At 43.0% G+C, this 21,269-nt stretch overlaps 1 protein-coding gene across 1 annotated transcript; it reads left to right on the top strand.

Annotated features, from left to right (window-relative positions):
- Positions 1 to 665: 665 nt before the first annotated feature.
- Positions 666 to 19,737, top strand: pcsk7 (proprotein convertase subtilisin/kexin type 7). The gene is made up of 17 exons (XM_050070853.1): positions 666 to 770; positions 2,437 to 2,744; positions 3,186 to 3,422; positions 4,279 to 4,413; positions 6,184 to 6,349; positions 6,455 to 6,545; positions 6,769 to 6,823; positions 6,979 to 7,117; positions 7,228 to 7,328; positions 9,290 to 9,457; positions 10,934 to 11,038; positions 11,172 to 11,274; positions 15,680 to 15,836; positions 16,066 to 16,160; positions 16,334 to 16,439; positions 17,474 to 17,591; positions 18,155 to 19,737. The coding sequence occupies exons 2-17, from the start codon at positions 2,496 to 2,498 to the stop codon at positions 18,440 to 18,442; spliced, it is 2,313 nt and encodes a 770-aa protein (XP_049926810.1). The 5' UTR covers positions 666 to 770; positions 2,437 to 2,495; the 3' UTR covers positions 18,443 to 19,737.
- The last annotated feature ends 1,532 nt before the right edge of the window (positions 19,738 to 21,269 follow it).

Raw genomic sequence — 21,269 nt, 5'->3', positions numbered from 1 at the left:
ACTATTAAAAATGTTAAATTGAATTAATAATGATTTCATTTCTTATTTTCTTTGGCATTTTTTGTTATATACACATATGTAATGATGATTGCTGGGTGATATTATATTATCTTGTCTTATCTTATATCTCTATCTTGTCCTATATTTTTTGTTTAAAATAGTCAATAGCATCTATAACAAAAATAATATGCTTATTCTATAACTATAAATCAAATAGTCTGAAACTTTAAATCAGCTATTCCATATATCAACTGTTCTATAACTAGAAATTAACTATTAAAAAGGTTGAATTAAAATAATATTTTCTTATTTTCTCCAGTATTTTTGTTATATACAGATATGTAATGATGGATGCTGGGTGATATGTGTGTTGATGTTGTCCAATGTCAAGCCCATTGTAACCACCTTAGGCCACTGTTTACAACTACTTTATATATTTTTAATGATAAAACACACACAGGCAAAGTAGTGTCAATGATAGCAGCAGCAGTTGTGGTAGTATTATTGCAGTTTAAAACAATTAGTAGAAAAGTAATTAGCACTTTACCACTGATGTGACATGTTGCCATGTTTACATGCTTGGGTGTAGCACCTGAATCTCCACTGCGGCTCTGGACCAATCAGGTGGCACGCACGACGTCTACGCAACGACTTTATGACGTAATACATTCGGGCTGTGCGTGCGTTGTGTATTGCGGAAATGAGATGACAAGCTTAATGTTACACATAAATTTCTGAACAAACAGACGAAAAACGACTCAAGTGGGAAGGTAGGATAGAACTTGTTGTGTTATCGCGATAAACCGACATGTCTGCTGATTCGTACTGGCGTATTTCACCAAAGAACAGCGATATAAATAAATAGTTAGCGTTAGTTAGCGAGCCTCGGATAAAACTGGCGTCCCTATCCACGTTGTTTTGACTTTACTGTGTGTATTTTTTTGTCTGTTTCTTATACTGGTTTATTGAATTCATCAAAGCTGTGGCGGTAGAGTGACACAGTCGCTTTCTTTTAAGTGACTAACCTCAGCTAGCTGCCCAACTAGCTAGCTGACCTGCTGGCTAAAAACTAAACGATCAGCAAAATTGAGAGCTAGCTTAGCCAGGGAGCTAACAGGTTTATATTCGATCACATATCAGCTGTTTTCACCATCTGTCACCCAAAAGGAACACTGAATTTCAGTAGCTGGATGTCTTTAAAATCTGTGCTACTGTTAACGTCAGTCAAGTGTTTGAAGAGGGATCTGTTGATAACACATTTGACGTTTGTGTAATGGGTGTATATTGTTTTAAAAAATGTGAGACAGGTATTAAGCCAAGCAGCTGGCAGGGGTCCAGTCGGTGTGTTGCTCGAGGACAGTGAGATAAGTTGGGCGTTGGATGTGCTGGGTCGTTTTTATAATGCAGTTCACAAGGGTTGGAAATTAACTAAATAAGCAGAAGCCACATTATAGATTACCATTGTTTTTTGGCTGGTGAGCAAAGCCACTTGCATCTTTTATCAGCATTTGGCTGGTGTCTGGTGTTAATTTCCAACTCTGATAATGTAACTGAGGAAAACTTGTAGGCTGTGGTTTAAGTCCAGCCAACTGTGGGCTTGACAGTGGTGACATCTAGGTCGATGACTTCATTGTAATCTTATTTATTTTCCATTTAGTGTCCATGATCAGAGTGTCAGAGTCTGGCTCATGTTATTATATGCAGTGCATTTGAATTTAAGGTAAAATAGCTAACTAAAAAAGTATTTAACACTACCCTATAGTCAAGCCCAAGGGGCCAAAGCAGGTAAATGCCTCGGGGCCTCAAGCTCACATGGTGCATATCCTAAATTGAAGCTTTGTTTAAATTCATCGCCAGGCAAATAGCTTCCACAAGAGGTGTACTGGTTGTGTTTGCACAAATAATTTAGTTGCCACGTTTAATTTGCCATGTATTTTGTGCCTGGGAGTGGCAGATTACGTAAAGCCCCCTAACAGGTTAAACCAGCCTCACTTTAAGTTCCAGCCACACTTTTCATAGGGCACTCTATTAATATCATAGCTGAAGTGTGCTTCATGCATTCTCCACCTTGTTGTGTCAAAATAAGGCTATAGTAGCTAGCGAATAAAGAGACGTGTTCACGTTTCACTTGAACTCAGAGGTATTTGCTTGTGTTCTGTTATTTGATTTTCTAACCGAACAGTGCTAATAGAATAGCATTCATCTGTTAAAGCCTCTTCACAGCCGCACATGCAGGAACAATGATGTAACCACAGAGTGTTAATCAAATGTGCTGCGGTCACAGCTCTCTGAAGTGGCATCCAGTTAGTGCGATGCTGTGAATTCAATAAGTGGCCTCTGAATGCAACACACAGATGACGAGCAACCGCTGTCATTGTCCTCACAACTAACAAGATCTTCTTTTCTCCCCCGTCTGTCTTTGTCTCATATATCTAGGTTGCTGTTCAGATGAGGAGGGTTTGCCCGGTTGACCCTGTGTGTCACCCTCCGTTGCCATGGCAACGTCCTATTTTCCTACATTCCTGCTTCTTCTTTTTCTGACCTCCTTCACTCTCTTGCTCCTGACCCTCTTGCCTGCTGTTGCCCCATCGATCCCCTTTTCTTCCTCCTCTCCTCCATCACCCTGGCCGTCACTCTCCTGTGGCCTGGGTCAGTCCTGGGCTGTCCGGCTCCGCTCTGGCCCACATTATGAGGAAGAACCTGGTGAACAGAGCACTGTGCACCTGGATATTATAGCCAACAGGGTACGGTACTTCATGAACACTTTCAACATGTACATTTTAATCTATTTATAGGGTGTCACTGAATTTTCCTAAAGCACAGGAACTCATTACTCTGTCCTGACTTTTTCCAAATAAAACAGAAGGTAATAGGGCTACAATACTTGTTTACTTGGTACTGATTGTGAGACTACGACTTGTGGGAACGATGCATTTGGTTTTCCTACATAATTTTAGTTTTCCATATATTTTCATACACATCCTTCTCCTGCTTCATGCTTTATGCTCCCAATTTGTATGCTATTTTCTGCAACAACCTCCTTCCTCTGCAGGAAATATTAGCGTTTCATCTAATCTGTTTTAAAGTTGCCAAGGTCAGGGAAAAAAAAAACACAAGTTGCCTGCTTTTAGAAGTATTGTCCCAGTTTAATTTGTACTTAATCATCAGTATTCTCCCCATCCTAGGTAGCAGAGCAGGCTGGGCTGAGGAACCAGGGCCAGATTGGACAGCTTGAAGGCCACTACTTGCTGTGTTCTGACAAGCCTGGGTCTGTGGCTGGTGTTTGGAGCAAGCGTGTCCAGCCTGGGGACGTCCTGGCCGCCCACCCTCATGTCTTGTGGTACTCTCAGGACAGAGTGCTGAGCCGTTCGAAGAGGTCAATGGCCTTCAATGATCCCAACTACCCTGAACAGTGGCACCTGGTGAGATTCTAGACTGTTGTGTATCTTTGCTACCATCTTGCTCACTCACTAATTGTGTAATAGTCAGACTTGCCTTAGACTAGAGCCTAAAATTAACTTAATGGTGTCAAAGATGAGAACATGATTTTTCCTTTCACATTGTCAATGACAGTGCATCGTGGCTGCCAGGGAGAGCATTTAAGAGCAGGCACAGGCCAAGACTTAAGCTGTGTTTGGACAGAATTTATAACTTAAGAAATGGTGGAACGGTTTTACCAAATACCTGTGTTGGTCAGTGATTGTAATCCCTTCCAGAGCGGGGTAGTCATGCAGTGTCTTTGCCTCACGTCTCTCCCCCACTCTCCCACGTCTTCATTGCAGATGAAGACTCTGTTGTAATACCTTACTTAGACTGCAGAGCAATAGGTCATGTGAACAAGGGCATTAGAATAAGTCCAGTGGATCTTGTTGTGCATGATGGTTAGGGTTAGTGTAAAAAAAGGTAAAAGAGAGGTGGCCTACATCCTGAGGTTGCAGCTTGTTGTGCATGAGTGCTGGGAAAATAATATAAAACAACTGTATAAAAATCTTAAAACAAACTATTGAAAGGATGCCAGTTAGGTGTAAGGGGTGGGTGAGTAAAAGAATGTACATCAGGTAACCAAAGTGTATTTCAAGTTAAAGAAAACACTCCATAGGAATGCTTTGGCCAGTCTTTGCGCCACTGCAGGAGAAGCCTGCACTTTTGGACACCCTCACTTCAAATTTCCTTCACAGTATGATCTCATCTTACACCCATGACTTGCATTTTAAATCCTGTACTGTTTCTCATTTTCCACTTTCCCTCATCTGTTCCTTACTCTCCTTGTTCTTGCAGCACAATTACCTCAGAAAGGGTATGGACATCAACGTTACAGGGGTGTGGGAGCGGAACATCACAGGCCAAGGGGTCACAGTGGTGGTGGTAGACGACGGGGTGGAGCACACCCACCAGGACATCCAGCCCAACTATGTAAGTCAGAACTTAGTTATTTTATTCTTTGATCAATGGATAGTAAATATTTCCTCATAAGTAAAAGAATACATCAAATTCCAAATCAATTACTCATCCTGTGTTACGTTAAATTTGTGAAGAAAACTTTCACAAAAACCTGGGATGTTCTTTATCATTTAGCAAGAAAGCAAAATTATATCAAAACTCTATATACTCCAAGTTCAAGTATCTTGGGGTCTTGTTCAGGAGTGAGGGTAGAATGGAGTATGAGATGGATTGGCAGTTTGGTGTGGCGAAGCTTTGGATTTACTGGTCCATCTACATCCCAACCCTCACCTATGGTCATGAGCTCAGGGTAGTGACCGAAAGGATGAGATCGTGGATACAAGCCGCCGAAATGAGTTTCCTCTTAGGGGTGGCTAGGCTCAGCCTTAGAGATAGGGTAAGGAGCTCAGACATCCGTAGGGAGCTCAGAGTAGATCCGCTGCGCCTCCTGTTAGAGGAGTTTCAGGCATGTGTCACTGGTAGGAGGCCCTGGGGCAGACCCAGGACACGCTGGAGGGATTACGTATCTCATTTGGCCTTGGAACGCCTTGGGGTCCCCCAGGCAGAGCTGGAAAGCGTTGCTGGGGAGAGAGATATTTGGGATGGATGGAACTATATACTAGCTTTCACATAATCCAAGTCTCATTTATTACACTCAGTACTTCCCAAAAAGACCACCTTTTCCAACAAGGAACTAAACGCAAAGTGAAACTTAATCTATGCTCCCTTCAAAGCCAGACTCCATCGACAAAAACAGTAATTTTACCTCGCTGAACACAAGAGCTGCTGGTCTGCCACTGCCTTAATCAGCAGTTTGTTTGCTGTTCTGTGTGACACTGGGGGGTCCGAACGAATCCTTTTAAAATGTAAAAGTCAAACAATAACACAAACAAACTAACTGATCGAGGCAGCCGTAGACCAGCTGCTCCTGTGTTCAGTGAGGTAAAATTACTGTATTTGCCAATGGAGTCTGGCTGTGAAGAGAGCATAGATTAAGTTTCACTTTACGTTTAGTTCCTTATTGGAAATTGCTGTCTGTTTGGGAGGTGCTGAGCATATGACTCAGCACCATATGCTGATTATACTAAAGGAGTTGCATGGGAGTCTGTTACCAGATGTTTTGCAGTTGTGAAACGCAGTCACCCATGACTTCACTTCATCAAGAATTTTCTCGCTTTTTGGATTCTTTGTTCACCATGGAGGCATGTGAGGAAAATAAACCTTCCTTTATCAATTCAGCATAACACGTGATGAGCAATTGATACACAAATGGTCATTTTGGGGGGGTGAAGTATTCCTTTACTTTAGAATGGTGTGTCCTGCTGTTATCACTGAACTTTGTGAGAACAATAAGCAAAGAAGCCATTTAGATGTTTGCCAGCAAGACTGTACTCACCACTATTCCCAATCTGCAAGTGCCTTTTTACCTGATAGTCAAGATGAAGCACTTGCAAGACCTGCCTTTACTTTAAGAGCACATCTGTGCACTAACTAGAGTAGAGGAGACTTCTAAACTAAAGACATGTCACTCACAGCAAAGAGGAGGCAGAGTTTGACACTGTAAAAACAGTCTACAGTTTATGGCAGAAACAACCAGGAAAAAAGAAGAGAGCCATAAAGTTAACGGCACATAAACTAATTCAGTGCGAGTTATGAGCTCAGTGAATGTGTTAGTTTTTCATAGTAGTAGCAGAGTGTAAACCAGACACTCATTTTCCATTAATAATTTTTCAACCCTCTCAGAGTCCAGAGGGCAGTTACGACCTGAACTCCAACGACCCCGACCCCATGCCTCACCCAGATGTCCACAGCGACAACCACCACGGGACGCGATGTGCCGGAGAGATCGCGGCCGTTCCCAACAACAGCTTCTGTGCCGTGGGGGTGGCCTACGGCAGCAAGGTCGCAGGTACGGACAATTTAGAATTTCAAACTAGGATGTCTCAGTGTTAAGAGCCGCTGAGAGGGGTGAATGCATGTAGTGAAATAGCTCTCACTTGTTGTTACTGCTCAGGTATTAGAGTCCTGGACGGTCCGCTGACAGACAGCCTGGAGGCCATAGCCTTCAACAAGCACTACCAGGTCAACGACATCTACAGCTGCAGGTAACAAACACGTCTCTCTGGTGGCTTTTATTATTTGATTTTTTTTATTTATCATTCACAGTTGGTTATCACAGATGTGTATGTGTGCATGTGTCATTTCACAAACCTTTTGCAGTTTAATGTTGGTGTTTTCTGTGTAATTTAGTGTCATATTTTACTATGTCAAAATGCCATGTTGTGAAAGTTTTGCTTGGATTCTGATTTAGACTCTTGTCTCCTCTAGTTGGGGTCCAGATGATGATGGACACACTGTGGATGGACCCCATCCCCTGGGCAAGGTAAGAGAAAGACAGTTGGATTTGTGACTTTGTCCTGCAGGGGGCAGTACACTGCAACAGATACATTACAGAGGACTAGGCATGGAGGAAAACAACAAGTACACAAAGTGGAGTCTTATCTTCTTATTACAGCATGAATTTGTTTTCACCCACAGGCGGCTCTGCAGCACGGGGTGATTGCAGGCAGACATGGCTTTGGCAGCATCTTTGTGGTTGCCAGTGGCAACGGAGGTCAATACGATGACAACTGCAACTATGACGGCTACGCCAACTCCATCTACACCATCACAATCGGTAAGACACAGAGGCTCTCAGGTCGGTGAGTGTACACACGTGTTCGGGGTGTGGACACGTGTGTGTGTGTGTGTCGGGCCATAAATAATCATTATACGTGTCTTTTGCAGGAGCGGTCGATGAGAAAGGTAGGATGCCCTTCTACGCTGAAGAGTGTGCGTCCATGCTGGCTGTCACTTTCAGCAGCGGGGGGAGCAAGATGAGGAACATTGTAAGTCTTATCGGAACACACAAAAACACATACACAAAAAAGATGACTGTTTGGTTTGGTTATTTTAGGCTGGTTTAAAAGCTGTAAATATATTTGAGTAGAGACTACACTACTGGACCGAGACCGCCTGAAAAGAAGGGTCTTAGTTTGGTTCCAGTTTGTCTAAAACCGCACACGGTTGACCCAGACCCAATTTGACTGCCTGTCTAACAGTGTAATCGTCACAATGGCGGGAAACTGTTTATCAAACCAGAGATCGTTTAATTTGGGCTGCTGATTTTTCTTAGAATATGGACCTTGCACTGCAAGGTACAGAGGCTAGTGGAACAGAGGCTAGCCAGGATGTGATGTCATGACTTCTGCTCTCTGTAGCGCTGACGATGCAAACTGTCCAAACATGTTTCATCTGAACATGGAGCTAGTGGTGGTTATAAATTTCAATGTGGTTTAAAAACTTATAGATTAAGTGATTGTAAGAAATGTTTGGAAGCTTGTGAAGGAGCAGCTCCACATGAGGAGAAGCAGAGACTATTTTCATCTGAAACAATGACGGACAATGACAAGAGTAAGGGCCCTTCGAAGCCACTGAACTCTATTTGCCACTGTTTGTGGGCGTCTCCATGACAACACAGTTTGGCCCCTGGATGTCATCGCCTGGGGGAGAACAGCTTTGCAGGGCTTGGCTCTCTCTGGAGATGGCTCATCCACCACTGACCACAGTGTACTCACAGGCCAAGTGCTCACCACACACCGCCCGTTGGTGTAATATTCTGAGGAACACGTTTAGAGTCTCCCAAGAACAGCTGCCCTCACAAATCCATTTTATCACAGTGTTCTGTAAAGCCTGGAAAAGTCACAGAATTTGAAGTTCCCTGATCAGCTTTTGAAAAATCAGCTGATGGCAGCTTCATTCAGATTCTCCCGTCAAACTTGGTGTTATTCTCGAGACTGATTTGTCGGTGATGCTTGATTATGTAAGCCCTAATTAATAGCTTTGGGAATTTGGGATTCAGTGTCTCTAATTAATTACAAGGCGACATATGGAAATTATAAACACAAACATGTAGCTTGTTAAGATGCAGAACTTGCCTGCTAATGATGCTTGTATACTCACCACACAGACAGCTGCTCTGGATGAACATGCACAACTCTGCGTAATAGTTCAAAGCCTTCTACATGACCTGAACAGCTGTTGGAAAAGGCCCACATGTTTGCATGTGGGCTGGGAATTCCTCAGCCCACATCTTTGTGGTCCTTCTGTCAGACAGGCTGTCACTAATGTGTGTATCAGCGGGTGGTTTACAATGGAAGACGTATGAGACATGTTTGAACTTGTGTGCCGTGCATATAAGCAGATTTTACTGTCCATACCTGTAGTGATGAGAGACAAACCCGTAAAACAATATTATAGCCGTCCTTTTTTGCTCATAAAGTTAATCTCCTCCATAAATCCGTCCACCCCTCTCTCCATTTCGGTCAACCACTATCTGTTAGGATTTCAAACTCCTCTACATTTCCATCCTCTGTGTATATACATTTTTACTTTACTACTCTTCATTTTAGTTTGTACAATGTGTTTTTTTTCTTTCATCCTTTCATCTCTTAAAAAGCTGGACCTCCCCAGGGCTTTAAACCCCTGTCATACAGTCCTCATGTACTCCATTAAGTGTACACAAACAGAGCTGAACTCTGTCCACCTGCAGTAAATATGTCGGTTGGCGAGGATGCCTCTGGCGCCCGATGAAGTGCTCTCTGCTAGTTGTTAGTTCAGGTTGAGAACCCTCATGTTCAAGGGCAGTTTGTGTTCACTCTGATTGTATTCACTCATCTGTTAAAGTATATTTGCATATGTGAGTGCCACTTGGTCTCCTGCCAGAGCTGTTACCACCCTTGCTGTGTTTGTACTGTGCGTGAATCTCCACTGCTGTATCTTCAATCAGCCCATCCATCTGTTTCTGCAGGTGACGTCAGACTGGTTCATGCAGAAGGGCACCGGCTGTACGGATGGCCACACCGGTACCTCTGCTGCTGCCCCGCTGGCGGCAGGAATGGTGGCCCTCATGCTGCAGGTCCGTCCCTGTCTCAGCTGGAGGGACATTCAGCACATCATCACCTATACAGCCACCAAGGTAGGCCTGATGAAATATCTTGTGGCGTCCATTAGTATACAGGCCTTTGTAGATACTTGAGTCACCTGGATACTTGTGTCACAACTGTGCGGGAAAACAGTTGGTATGCTCATATGCACACTAATATTCTACTGCCATTCCACATATGACAATATTCTGCATTCGATAAAGGTCATGCAAACAGCATATTCCATTTGGATATTCCGAAAAAGGCCTTTTTTATGGAATTTAGCGTTTTCCGATTAAGACTAGGGCTGCAACGATTAGTCGACTAATCGATGACTAATCGACTATTAAAATAATCAGTGACTATTTTAGTAGTCGACTAATCGGTTTGAGTCATATTTAATAGAAAAGTACTATAAAAGTACCTCGAAATACTCTTACTGCAGCTTCTTACGTTCACATATTGGCAGCTTTACACACTCTCCGATGACGGTGAACTAAAACCCTTTGGCGTGAGTACGAAACAAGACATTAGATGACATAATTTTGGGGTTTGGGAGAGACAGACCGACATTTTTCAGCATTTAAACACATTTTTCGATAAAATAATTAGTCGACTAATCGAAGAAATAATCGACAGATTAATCGACAATGAAAATAATCGTTAGTTGCAGGTAGGTTGTAGGTCCCTAATTAAGACACAGTATTGTTTGAGTTTTAATAGCATTATCTGGCAGCCCACACAGAATATGTGTCTCAACTGGGGGTTTTATTACAGTTTGCGACAAAGTCTCTTGCCTGGTTTCAGCAGGCCCCCAGGAAAGCCACTTGCCCTTGCAGCAAACTTTTCCCAGTGGCCACTCGCGGTATTGCTGCGCAAAAATCCCCAGTAGTACAGAAAGTGTTGTTCCCCTAGGTCACCACTGTAAAAGACATCTGTAAACTGTTGACATGGTGGTTTATATGTACAACTTTCTTCAAGCTGAGAAAAGCGATTAAAAAATCCATGACTTCATCACAGTGTAAAGTCTATGAGCCGAGCAGGAACTTGCGGGCGGGGCCAGTGGAAGAAACACTACTGCACATATTGAGTGGGCCGCATACCGCGAAAGGAACCCCAGACGATAGAAAACGTTTTTGGTGTATGCGCCAGACAAGCAACTCCACTGGAATGAATGGACGCCAACTTGACATCCGGTATCTAGATATTATTAAAATCCATGGTTTAAGGTCAGCTCTATGAGTTGTCATAGAGACCTACACAAACCAGAAACACGCCTGCTTTCAAACACTATGAAAGACTTGGATATCAAGGTTTTTGGATATGCCCAAATATTGTAACACTGACCTCTTCAAGAAGGTCGTTTAATGAATGAAACAGGGAGGCTGTGTTCATGTGGTGGAACAAGTTTGCCACGGGTTAGAAAACCTTTGAAAAGATCCTTTTTGATGAAAAGAAACAAAATGACTTTACTTAATAAAAACAAAAAAGTAAACTTAGCCGTGTGTTATTTGTATTTGTTCTAACAGTGTGACACCAATGCAGACTGGAGGAAGAACGGAGCAGGTTTCTACCACAGCCACCAGCACGGCTTTGGTGTGCTCAATGCATGGAGACTCGTCAATGCTGCCAAGGTACATCCATACATGCACACGAGCAGGGCTGCAAGCTATATTTAAATAATGTATTGTGTCTGTTCTTTGTCGAAGTAATTATAAACATGATTTTATAACACCAGAGCTCTGAGTTTTCTCTGTGCTCTCTCAGGTGTGGGAGTCAGTGCCGTTTCTCGTGTCCTATCAGAGCTCAGTAATAAAGGAGGAAGTGTCCATCGCAGCTTATCCCGACGAGCTGATCCACACCTGGAAAGGTAACCCTGTCTGCTCCTCTCCAACTCTCTGCTCTGTACTGGACATCTGCTTGTCGAGTTTACACACTGTACTATGCAGCTGACTCCCTCCCTCCCTCCCTCCCTCCCTCCCTGCTCCTGAGTCAGTCTGCCTTTCCATATTAGGCAATGTTCTCTTGATTGTGAGTTCCTGCGTCCACATTGAAATACTGAGAGAGATTTGTCCTGATTGCTGCAATTTCTTTTTTTTTTTGTTCCTAATCTGTCTTTGTATTTTATAAGTCCTCTCAGTAGATGTTGTTCCTTTATTCACTTCTCACAGCTCCGATTCTGTCATATTCCACAGTGTGTGTATGTGATCTGTCTCTCTCTCCCACACACACACTTTCACACATGCTCACAGTGACCTCATTCTAGCACAAACTTTTCCTTCTCCCTCGTCTCTTTTCCTCTCCTCATTCAATCTGTATCTTCCCTCTTTTATGGCCTTGCCACAGTCAGGAGTGTGTGTGTGTGTGTGTGTGTGTGTGTAGTCTCATGCAACAGGACTTTATTAAGGACAAAGCAAACAGTTGCTGACAGTTACAGGGCAGACTCACAAAGTGAAATTTAGTCAAACTACTGTAATGCACATGTTGCCTTTTAATCCTCTGTTCAGTCTCGGTCAAATGGCTGACAAATGCTTTTTGTCGGTGACAGAGTTCAGGTCTGCCTGTCACAGTACTCAGCAGTGTTTGTTGTTGTAGTTTCTATGTGTTTTGGCTGCCTTATCAGCTAATGTATTCCCATGTGAACACAGTCGCTACGAATGTGTGTCTGTGTGTTTATGAATATGCACACAGTGACTGGCTACGTCCTAATAATAAAACCAGTCACGTCCCTGTGGTACTGTCAGTCCACCGCAGCAGGGAGTGGGTTCACTTATGAAAATGTGCAGCAGTTGTTGCTCGTTGGTCATGTCAGTGGATCTGTGGATTTTTCTGAAGTTAAGTACAGAGAAAGATTGTGATTAAAAATGGTTCTGAAAAAGGGGCAAGAACTCACAAGAGAGGACAAAATGTACAGCTACAATGAGTTCCTAATCTCTCCATTCATTTTCGTCAATGCATGCTCAAAGTTTATGATCACATAGAGTTTATTGGAGCGGCCCACCCTCATAAATCTGCGCCCATTCCAAAAAGAGGCAAAATCCTCCTCTGTAGAAATGTGGTCATATGCAGCAATGCAAATAAAAAATGCAAATACCATGAACAGAGGAACACTGCACATTATACTTTACTCAGTTTACTGTGGGCAGTATGGGTGTATGGGTGTGCAAAGACTTGAATATGTACCACTGTCATATCTATTAATATCTACACGATCAGCTAAAACATTAAAACTGCAAACAGATAGGTGAATAGCACTGATCATTTTGTTACAATGCAGTGTTCAGCTGAGATCCTTTGGGTCCAGTTGACCTGCACAATCCACGCAAACACTGTTGCATACCAAGTATCCCCCTCATGGCAACGGCACTCCCCGACAAAAGTGCCAAAAAAACTACTTCAGGAATGGCTCAAGGAATGTGACAAAGCGCTCAAGGCATCGACCTGGTCTCCAAATTCCCCACATCCTAATCTGATCGAGCATCTGTGGGACATGCTTGGCACCCCACCTCACAATCTCAAAGGACACTCAAAGGATCCTCCACTGACGCCCTGGTGCCAGACACCACAAGACACCCCCAGAGGTCCTATGTCTGTGCCTCTACAAGCCAGAACCATGTCCAATCCAAGGAGAAGGAGGCCCGACTCTGGATCAGGGGTACCTCTGGGATACCGGCTCATACCATGAGTACTCGGATCAGATTGGGATCTGGAGAATTTGGATGCCAGGTTGACACATTGATCTGTGTGTCACTTTCCTCATGCCATTCCTTAGCAGTTTTTGTGGTGCGGCATGGTGAATTTTCCTGCTGGGGGCCCACTGCCATCAGTAAGTGCCATAACGATGAAGGGTGTGTACTTATTTTGCAGCTGTGTTTGGGTTAGTGGAGTGCATCAAGTGGCATCCACATGAAAGCCAGGACTCAAGGCTTACGAGCAAAAGTAGCAGTAGTAGCAAAGTCTGGTTCTGTATCAAGCCTTGGCCTGTCAACTCGGACAAAACTTTTAATACTCTTCCCCAAAACAGGGTGACACTTCCACATCATGTCTTTATTGGTTTCCAGTTGGCACATATAACAACTTGGACTGTGTACTTGTCTCATGCAGGGTCTAGAAAACTCTGTTACGGATCTTAAAATGAATTAGTAAAACGTTTTGGTTCTTAGAGACGCAGACAGTATTTTCCCACACATTTCCCCAAAGTATGTTCTTATCCTCTTATCCCCGTTTGGAGTATATTATTGATACAAATACATGAGTTTAAATCAGAAGTGTCAGCTTTTGACATTCATATAAAGTCCCCACATACCAGTACAGTGGAATTTTCCGTGGCACAGAATCAGTGTTAGAGATGCATCCCCTCTAAATCCTTCTCTGTCCACTTCTCTACCTCAATTTCTGTCCTTTATGTCCTCTTTCCCCGCAATAATATTTTCTTAGTGCCCTTTGTCCTTTCTCTTGCCCTTCCACTCTCAGCATCTACACACCCCCTGTACTCGCCCTCTCAGTGCCAATTCTCCACTTGACCGTCACTCCCCTCCCTGTCTCTCTCTACATCTGTCCCCCCGGCTCTCTGTCTTTCCTTCCACACCTCTGTTTACACTTCTCGCTCCCCCATCCCTTTGCGTCCCTCCCTGGCCCGAGGATGTGTGTAGCCCTACATGGTCAGAGAGCACCACGGCTCATTAGTAGTCAGAGCCCAGGAAATACCAGGAAATTACTAGACACTTGCAGCCGGAGGGCGGGAGGTGGTCAGTGGGACTGACTGATATTTCACGGGGAGAAAGTGGTGAAGAAACATCCAGAATCTGATGGAGGATTGAATTTACAAAGAATTAGTTTTAATTGCAATTTTTTTCCCGGCGTGCAACTATCTCAGGCTTGCATGATTTTTTTCAACCAATACCGATAATTACCTGCTTCTCATGGCTGATAACTGATAAGATAAACATCATATTTTTGTATCTTAAAAAGAAGTGTGTAACCTGTAGTTCATGCACACCTGGGGCTAAGAAAGGCTGAGATTTAGTGGGAAAATATGGATGATTTAATATCCCATAGCTTTGACTCAAATCTAACTGACATCACTATAAACACAACAAAAACAAAGAACAGCTCCGACTCTTCCATACCTGCCAACATTAGGCTGTGAAAAAGAGGGAGACTTTCTGGGGTATTATCAAATGGCCTACACTCAACGCCCCTACCCCCTTATAACCTTACACTACAGATCAACTTGATAAATACAGGGATGTGAACGTAAAATGAGTTTTAATAAGTATTACATTTATAGTTAACAGTAAGAGTGAGGGAAATTATGAAGCCCAGTGTTACTGTGTAATTCTCTGGTGTATCGGTCTTCCTTTGTGTTATCAGCGCTATTTATCTGCTTTAATTTTAATAATCAGAAAATACATAATTGTAAAAATGTCCCATTATTGATCGATAATTTATTAGCTTGATATATATCCTGCATCTCTAGTTTGTACATCATGGATGCTCCTGTATAATTCATAACCTGTGATAATCTGGTACAATCTCTTGCCCGCATCCAGACGCCATCTCACTCTTCTTCTCGTTGCAGTTCCAGTAACTGCTATTATGGGGACGTTGAGTGAGGCTACAGAGCGGTGACAGCAGACAGATGCAGGCAGCTGCATGAGAGCCAACGTAGTGCATTTTTCAATTAATCTATCATATTGACTCCAGCAACAAAAAAATGGCGGTAGTGTCACATGACCGCAGTATTGCGGTGATGCAGTTCTCATCACAGCCCTAATACTGCTAGCTACTGTGGCTAGGGAGCTCATCATCTCATATTTGGCAAAAGTTATTTCAGCAAATACTTAAATGAATTTGAATTCATTAATATTTATTTATTAGTTAATCCATCCATGCATCTTATGCTAGACTCTTTCAGGAAGTGATATGTAAAGTTATAAAGAAGTAAATCATTCCAGGCCACATCGTCCCCACAGATTTTCTGTCATACTTTTCACACTGTGGCCAGTGTGATTGGTATTAAAATGTCTTCTATGCACTATTAAAAAGGTCTTAAATTCAACTCTGCAGAAACCATGTTGAATTATTCAAGTAGACTGCAGAATTATGTTTTCACATCTTCCTAATCATGTTGACATTTTAATTTGTTTTAATGAAGGATAACATTTTTGCACATATGGGCACATAACTGTTCTTTTTAGCGCAGAATATTGTCACACACACACACACACTTGCATGCACACTCAAACACTAAGATGCTCCCTCTTCTCCCTCAGTCTCTGCTGCAGACCTGAGACAGTCTGGAATGGAGACACTGGAGCACGTGGCTGTTACTGTGACGATAACCCACCCTTGCCGTGGCAACCTAGAGGTTGTGTTGGTCTGCCCTAGCGGTATGACGTCAGTCATCGGGGCACGCCGGGCCATCGACAGGTACAAACCCAGGCATTGGTTTTGTTTTAAGAACAGTAAGACATGTATAAAATGTGTTCAAAAGCAAAAAAAGTAAATCAATGTCTTAATTTACTGAGTATAGGAGAATTAAGTGTTTTAGATGCAAAGCAAATTAGCAGTCGTCAGATATAACAGCACCTCAGATGAAATATAGTCACATGAAAATGTTTTAGATTGCAGTGTAACTAAGCAGTCTCTTTGCACACAGAGACCCTGCAGGCTACCAGGACTGGACTTTCTCCACGGTGCGCTGCTGGGGAGAGAAAGCTGAAGGCCAGTACACCCTCAAGATATCGGACCACAGTAAGACTCTGCTCACGCACTGACACAAGTGACAGATATCGTCAGCAAAGGCACGGGAATGTCTTTGCAGGAGTGGGAGTCATGAGCACTCACATATCTGTCTCTTGTATAGTCGTCTTTGACATGTAGAGTACCTCTCCTGCCCACACTGACCCTTCTCTCTGTTCCTGCAGAGGAGCCGGCACTTGAGCAGTGTGCAGCTGTGGGAATGTTGAAGCAGTGGCAGTTGACCCTGTATGGTTCCTCTATGACCTTCAGCGAGGTCAAGGACAGACAGAGGTAAGACCTCGCAGGCTTTTCATGCTGCCATCAGGACAGCACTGAGATTGTCTCTGTTGTTGATTGCTTGTGGTTTCCTTCCTTGGAGCTGTGTTGTTTTCATTCCCATTTTATTTACTTGTGACAACTATTTTTGTAACAGCCCCTCTGCTGTTGCTCTGTTTTCTGTCTTCAGAGCCGATCAAACAAACATACTTGTGCGTCAGCTCTATGTAGAGCCTATGCCGTTGTGAGTGTGTCTGTGTCACTCTGCAGTGACACCTTCAAAACACTAGTTGGGGGCGGGGTTTCTGTGAAGTGCTGCAAAGTTTAGTCGATTAAAAAACATGGCTTTTAATCGCGACAATTTCAAACACAAGTACACAAATCAGCTTCACTATAACTCACAGCATTCACAGACAAAACACTTGTCTTTATCTGGACATACTTTTCCACAAATACAACATGCTAATGTCATTAGCACAAGTTTATGGTATTTTACATTGTATAAATAAGCCTAGCGGCTAGCAGACTTTTCCTCTACTCCTATAAAACCAGGGACAACAGCAACATTTAATATAGGAAGCATTACAAAATTTAGCTCAAGGTTCACCAACAAAATAGCTGTCGTAGACTAAACACATTTTCCGAACAAATATAATATGCTAACGTTATTAGCATCAAGCCGTTGGCATTTACATTGTATTAATTAGCCTAGCGTAGATTTCCTTTACTCATATGAAACAGGAGACACACATTACACTAACTAATAAAGTCTTTTATTTGCCACAAAAATCACCAACAAATGCAAATGGATACTGTAGATGGGATGAATCTGTAAAGTCAGTAGTGACGTGAGTGAATGAGTATACATGTGCTACATGTTATGTTGTAAAAACAGAGAAATGAGAACAAAATCCACAACACAGAGGTGAGGAAATCCGCCCCAAATGTGTGGCTGCTGAATGCAGTGATAATGACTGACTCAGTGTTTTAACTGACATAAAAGCTAGAAAGATATTCTGCATGTTAACTGGCTGTGCGTTGATTGACAGGCTGTTGGAGGAGGCGATGAGTGGCAAGTATCTGGACAGCAATTTCTCTCTGCCCTGCCCTCCAGGTCTGGACATCCCTCCAGAGATCGTCAGCCCCTTCACCTCCAACAGCCTCAAGGTAAACTATCCAACACCATACATGTTTACCATGTCTGTCTGTCTCTCTTTAACCTTTCTCTTGTCTCATATATTGTATATTGAAACCAGAATGCTCCCTGCTCCACATTTAAATCCACATTAGAGGATTTCTTAAGTGAGGGCTTGTTTTCCTGACAATAGACACGTCTGACCAGTTTATAGGAGCGGTTTCTGAAATATACAATATCTTTTATGCATTTCCCCTTTTATCTATTTAGGGCCTATGCGTCCTGAGCTTAGCCTCACACTTCATCTCAGGCTGCATTCAAACCATTTCTGTGTCACGAGGACTAGCAGACCTAAATCCTAGATATTTATATTTGTCCATATAACCATAACCTCTCATTTGAAGCCTTAAACTAGATATCATTATTGGATCTGTGGAAAAGTAGGAGGGACATCAGCTAGCAAGAAATAGGACTTGGCCGCCTTTTTTGGTTTTCCGACCACTCGAAGTGTTTTCATACTACCTGTCACATTCACCCATTCACACACGCTGTTGTTATTTACCTCCTCTACCTCTCTCCTTGTCCTCCCCTCCAGTTCCTGCTGTTGCTGGGCTGCTTCGCTCTTTTCTGGTCCCTCTACTACACACTGGAGGTCACTCTGGCCAACCTGGACCTCAGGGGCCTCCTCTGCCTGCGCAGGAGACGGGGAGGTCACCGGGCCAGGAAAGGCCGCAGAGGGAGAGGAGTGGAGGAGGCGCTGGTAGAGGAGGAGGAGGAGGAGGATGTGGACGAAGAGGAGCAGGACTCTGGGGTGGAGTTGCATGCAGTGTTGGACTCCAAGGCCAAAGTGCCGCTTTTAAGTGGAGAGCGGCTGACAACATAGCACTGAGCCAGATGATGGGTCTTAAACCTTTCGCTGTCTGATCTCATGGGACGTCTCAGGCTTCCACCCTCTCCTCCCTGGTCTCCAGTTCACACTGCACGACGTTAATAGTCGTCAGATCGCGGTACTGTTCACACTACATAACTAACTGTCTTGGAGCCGTAGTTTTCATACTACAGGGAGTCACACACTACAAGATCTGTCACCATGAGGATTCCCAGGTGAGTGTGCGTGATGCGCAGGTCGACTCACAACCTCGCTTCTTCTCTGGGGCTTTTGTCAGGGAGCTCCAAAAACCTTCGGCGAGTGGAAAATCAGGGTTCATGTCGTGTAGTGTGAACCAGGCATTATCTGTGGTGGTGGGGGGGTCACAGTGTAGTCTGCAGATGGACTTGACTGAAGAGTGGACTCTTTGTCCATGTCTGCATTCCCCAAACGTGGCCTTTTATGATAATTTATGTTGTGACGGTACATGTGGTGTGTGTGTGAGTTCTTGTTCACTGGTCCCTCGAACAAATGTCCTCATAAAGAAAGTTTACGAGAAAATGAGGAAAAATCTCCAAAGTGAGGAAATTGTATTAGTCCGGGGGTTTTAGTTCCCACCAGGATTAGGTTTGGGACCGAAAATGTTTAAATGTTGCAGTATGATTGCATGTTTGCATGCGTGAAAGTGTGTAAACAGGCTTGTCTGCGTGTAAATGTGAAAGAACTGAGCTTACAGATTAATGGGGTACACTTTACTGACACCTGTGGGGTCATTAAACCATAAGGTATGATAAGAATATGATGTGCACTACTGGACGGTAGGAATCTGCTGTGAGTGAGAGTGTGTGTGTGTGTGCGATCTTCTGCCCCCCTGAGTGTGTGTGTTGTGACATGAGTGGGTGTGCTTGTAATATGTAAGGTCTTCCATGAAAGAATTTGCCCTCATATGTGAGGTTTTAAGAGAATACTGACGTATTTTTCAAAATAAGATTTATTTTCTGAGGTGATTTTAAGTCTGGCGTCATTATCTGCGGGTTTATCAACCAACTACTGATGAAAACTTGAAGTGGGATTTTCAAGTGTGGGATTTGTATATGTATTTTTTTAAGAAGTGTAATATATACACAATGTGTGCCTGCTGTACAGATATCTATACCAACTGTGTTTAATGATTCATACAAAGTGTTTTTAAGAATGTATTAAAGAGCTCTAATTTTTTAATGGAAAGGAGCGCTTGGAGTGAAGTTGGAAACTGTGTTTTGCTGTGCAAGTCACAGGTGATCGGAATGATAATAAAAAACTGTTGATGGAATATCATCTTAGATTGTTAACATGGTTTCTCAAACACAGTTACGCACAAAAACCACACACTTATTATGGTTTGACATGTTGATAGTCAGGGTTGGAAATTAGGACCAGCTGCCAACCAAATGCTTGTAAAATATGCAAGTGGCTGCTAGATTTGCTTCAGTCACCAGCCAAAAAAAAATAGAAACCAACAGTGATCTATTGAGTTGCTGGTGGATTTTGGAATCCAGCAGCCACAGTGGCAAGCGGACTAAAAGGTTCATTTTAAACCCTGGTTCTAGTTTCTGCACAAGAAATTCTCTAAAGGTGGTAAAAATGGCAAAAGAATTCTCACTCAGAAATTAAACAAGACTAAAGCCCCGTTTCCACCAAACACAGTATGGTGTCAGTATGGTACCTTTGGAACCAATAGTAACCCTTCAGACATGGTACCTAGATCCTAGCATTTCCACCACAAACAGTACTCTTAATGTGGGCGGGGTTGTTGTCTCTCACTGCTCCATCCAGCACTTACTGTATTTCCTCATTACTGGTGACACAGATGGAAGTCTGCACCTCGTTTAACGTCCACAGAACGAGGCTGCATGCTGACATTTGCAGAACAAAATAAAACAGGCTGCAGTGAGAGTCTCTCTCCATGGGATATTTAAAAATAGCAGGTTTGTGCATTTAGTCCTTCTCAGGCAAGCTCAGGGGTTTAGTGTTGCCATAGCCCACAGGGACGATGCTCTGTGACGCTTTTTTTCCTCCAAGTGAGGATTAGAATATATGCAGTACACATAACCCGTTCAAAATTAATATATAAACACTTGAAGATCCACTTATTATTAAAAGTGTATGTCATATAAAGTATAAAAACTAAAGTGATGGTCAAAGTTGTCACAGTGATATTTAAGGTGTGCTGATGGATTGTCATGGTCAACTCATGCATTGAGTAACATTACAAGTAAATGTTCCACCTTAAAAGTTGCCGGCAGTCGTCCCAGCGGATTTAGTTATTTATTTCTCAGTCTACAGCTGCTGTGAGAGGCAGCAAAACATCCTTTCATTTTATAGTTACAGTTTACTAATAAAACTCTCCACAGTATGAACAGTGGTTACATGAGCCTCAAAACCAGCCAGAACTCAGCCCTGAGCAGAGTGACCGTCCTCTATTGACCAATCAGACTGCAGTGTTCACAGCTCCACCTTTTAGTACCAGATCTGTGTGCTAGGTACCCCAACAGAGGGGGGACCAAACATGAGGACGGTGCAGAACGGTTCTATTGGTGCCATCCACAACTTTTCACAGTGGAAGCAGAACGGGATTTCAGTGAAATTGACAAGCAGAGTTCAAATGTATGCACTTGCCATGATGTATTACTCATTCGTGCGTGAGAGGGAAGGGTCTTAAATAGCAAGGTTTATGTAAAAATGCATGTATTTAAGTAGTACTGAGCACACAGGTGGATAAATGAGACTTTGATTGTACTGCCCGAGTTGTGTGAGTTTATAAACAGATTATTTTGGGTTTTTTTGGATTCTTCATTCACTG

This window comes from Epinephelus moara, chromosome 2, assembly GCF_006386435.1.
Source record: "Epinephelus moara isolate mb chromosome 2, YSFRI_EMoa_1.0, whole genome shotgun sequence".
In the NCBI taxonomy this organism is placed as follows: domain Eukaryota; kingdom Metazoa; phylum Chordata; class Actinopteri; order Perciformes; family Serranidae; genus Epinephelus; species Epinephelus moara.
This window is presented reverse-complemented; position numbering and strand designations above follow the sequence as displayed.

Excerpts from the sequence above, each read along its gene's own strand:
- pcsk7 (XM_050070853.1), top strand. The coding sequence starts at position 2,496 with ATGGCAACGTCCTATTTTCCTACATTCCTGCTTCTTCTTTTTCTGACC. Across the intron at positions 15,837-16,065 it reads GCACGCCGGGCCATCGACAG|AGACCCTGCAGGCTACCAGG; the intron begins GTACAAACCCAG and ends CTTTGCACACAG. Across the intron at positions 16,440-17,473 it reads GAGGTCAAGGACAGACAGAG|GCTGTTGGAGGAGGCGATGA; the intron begins GTAAGACCTCGC and ends GTTGATTGACAG.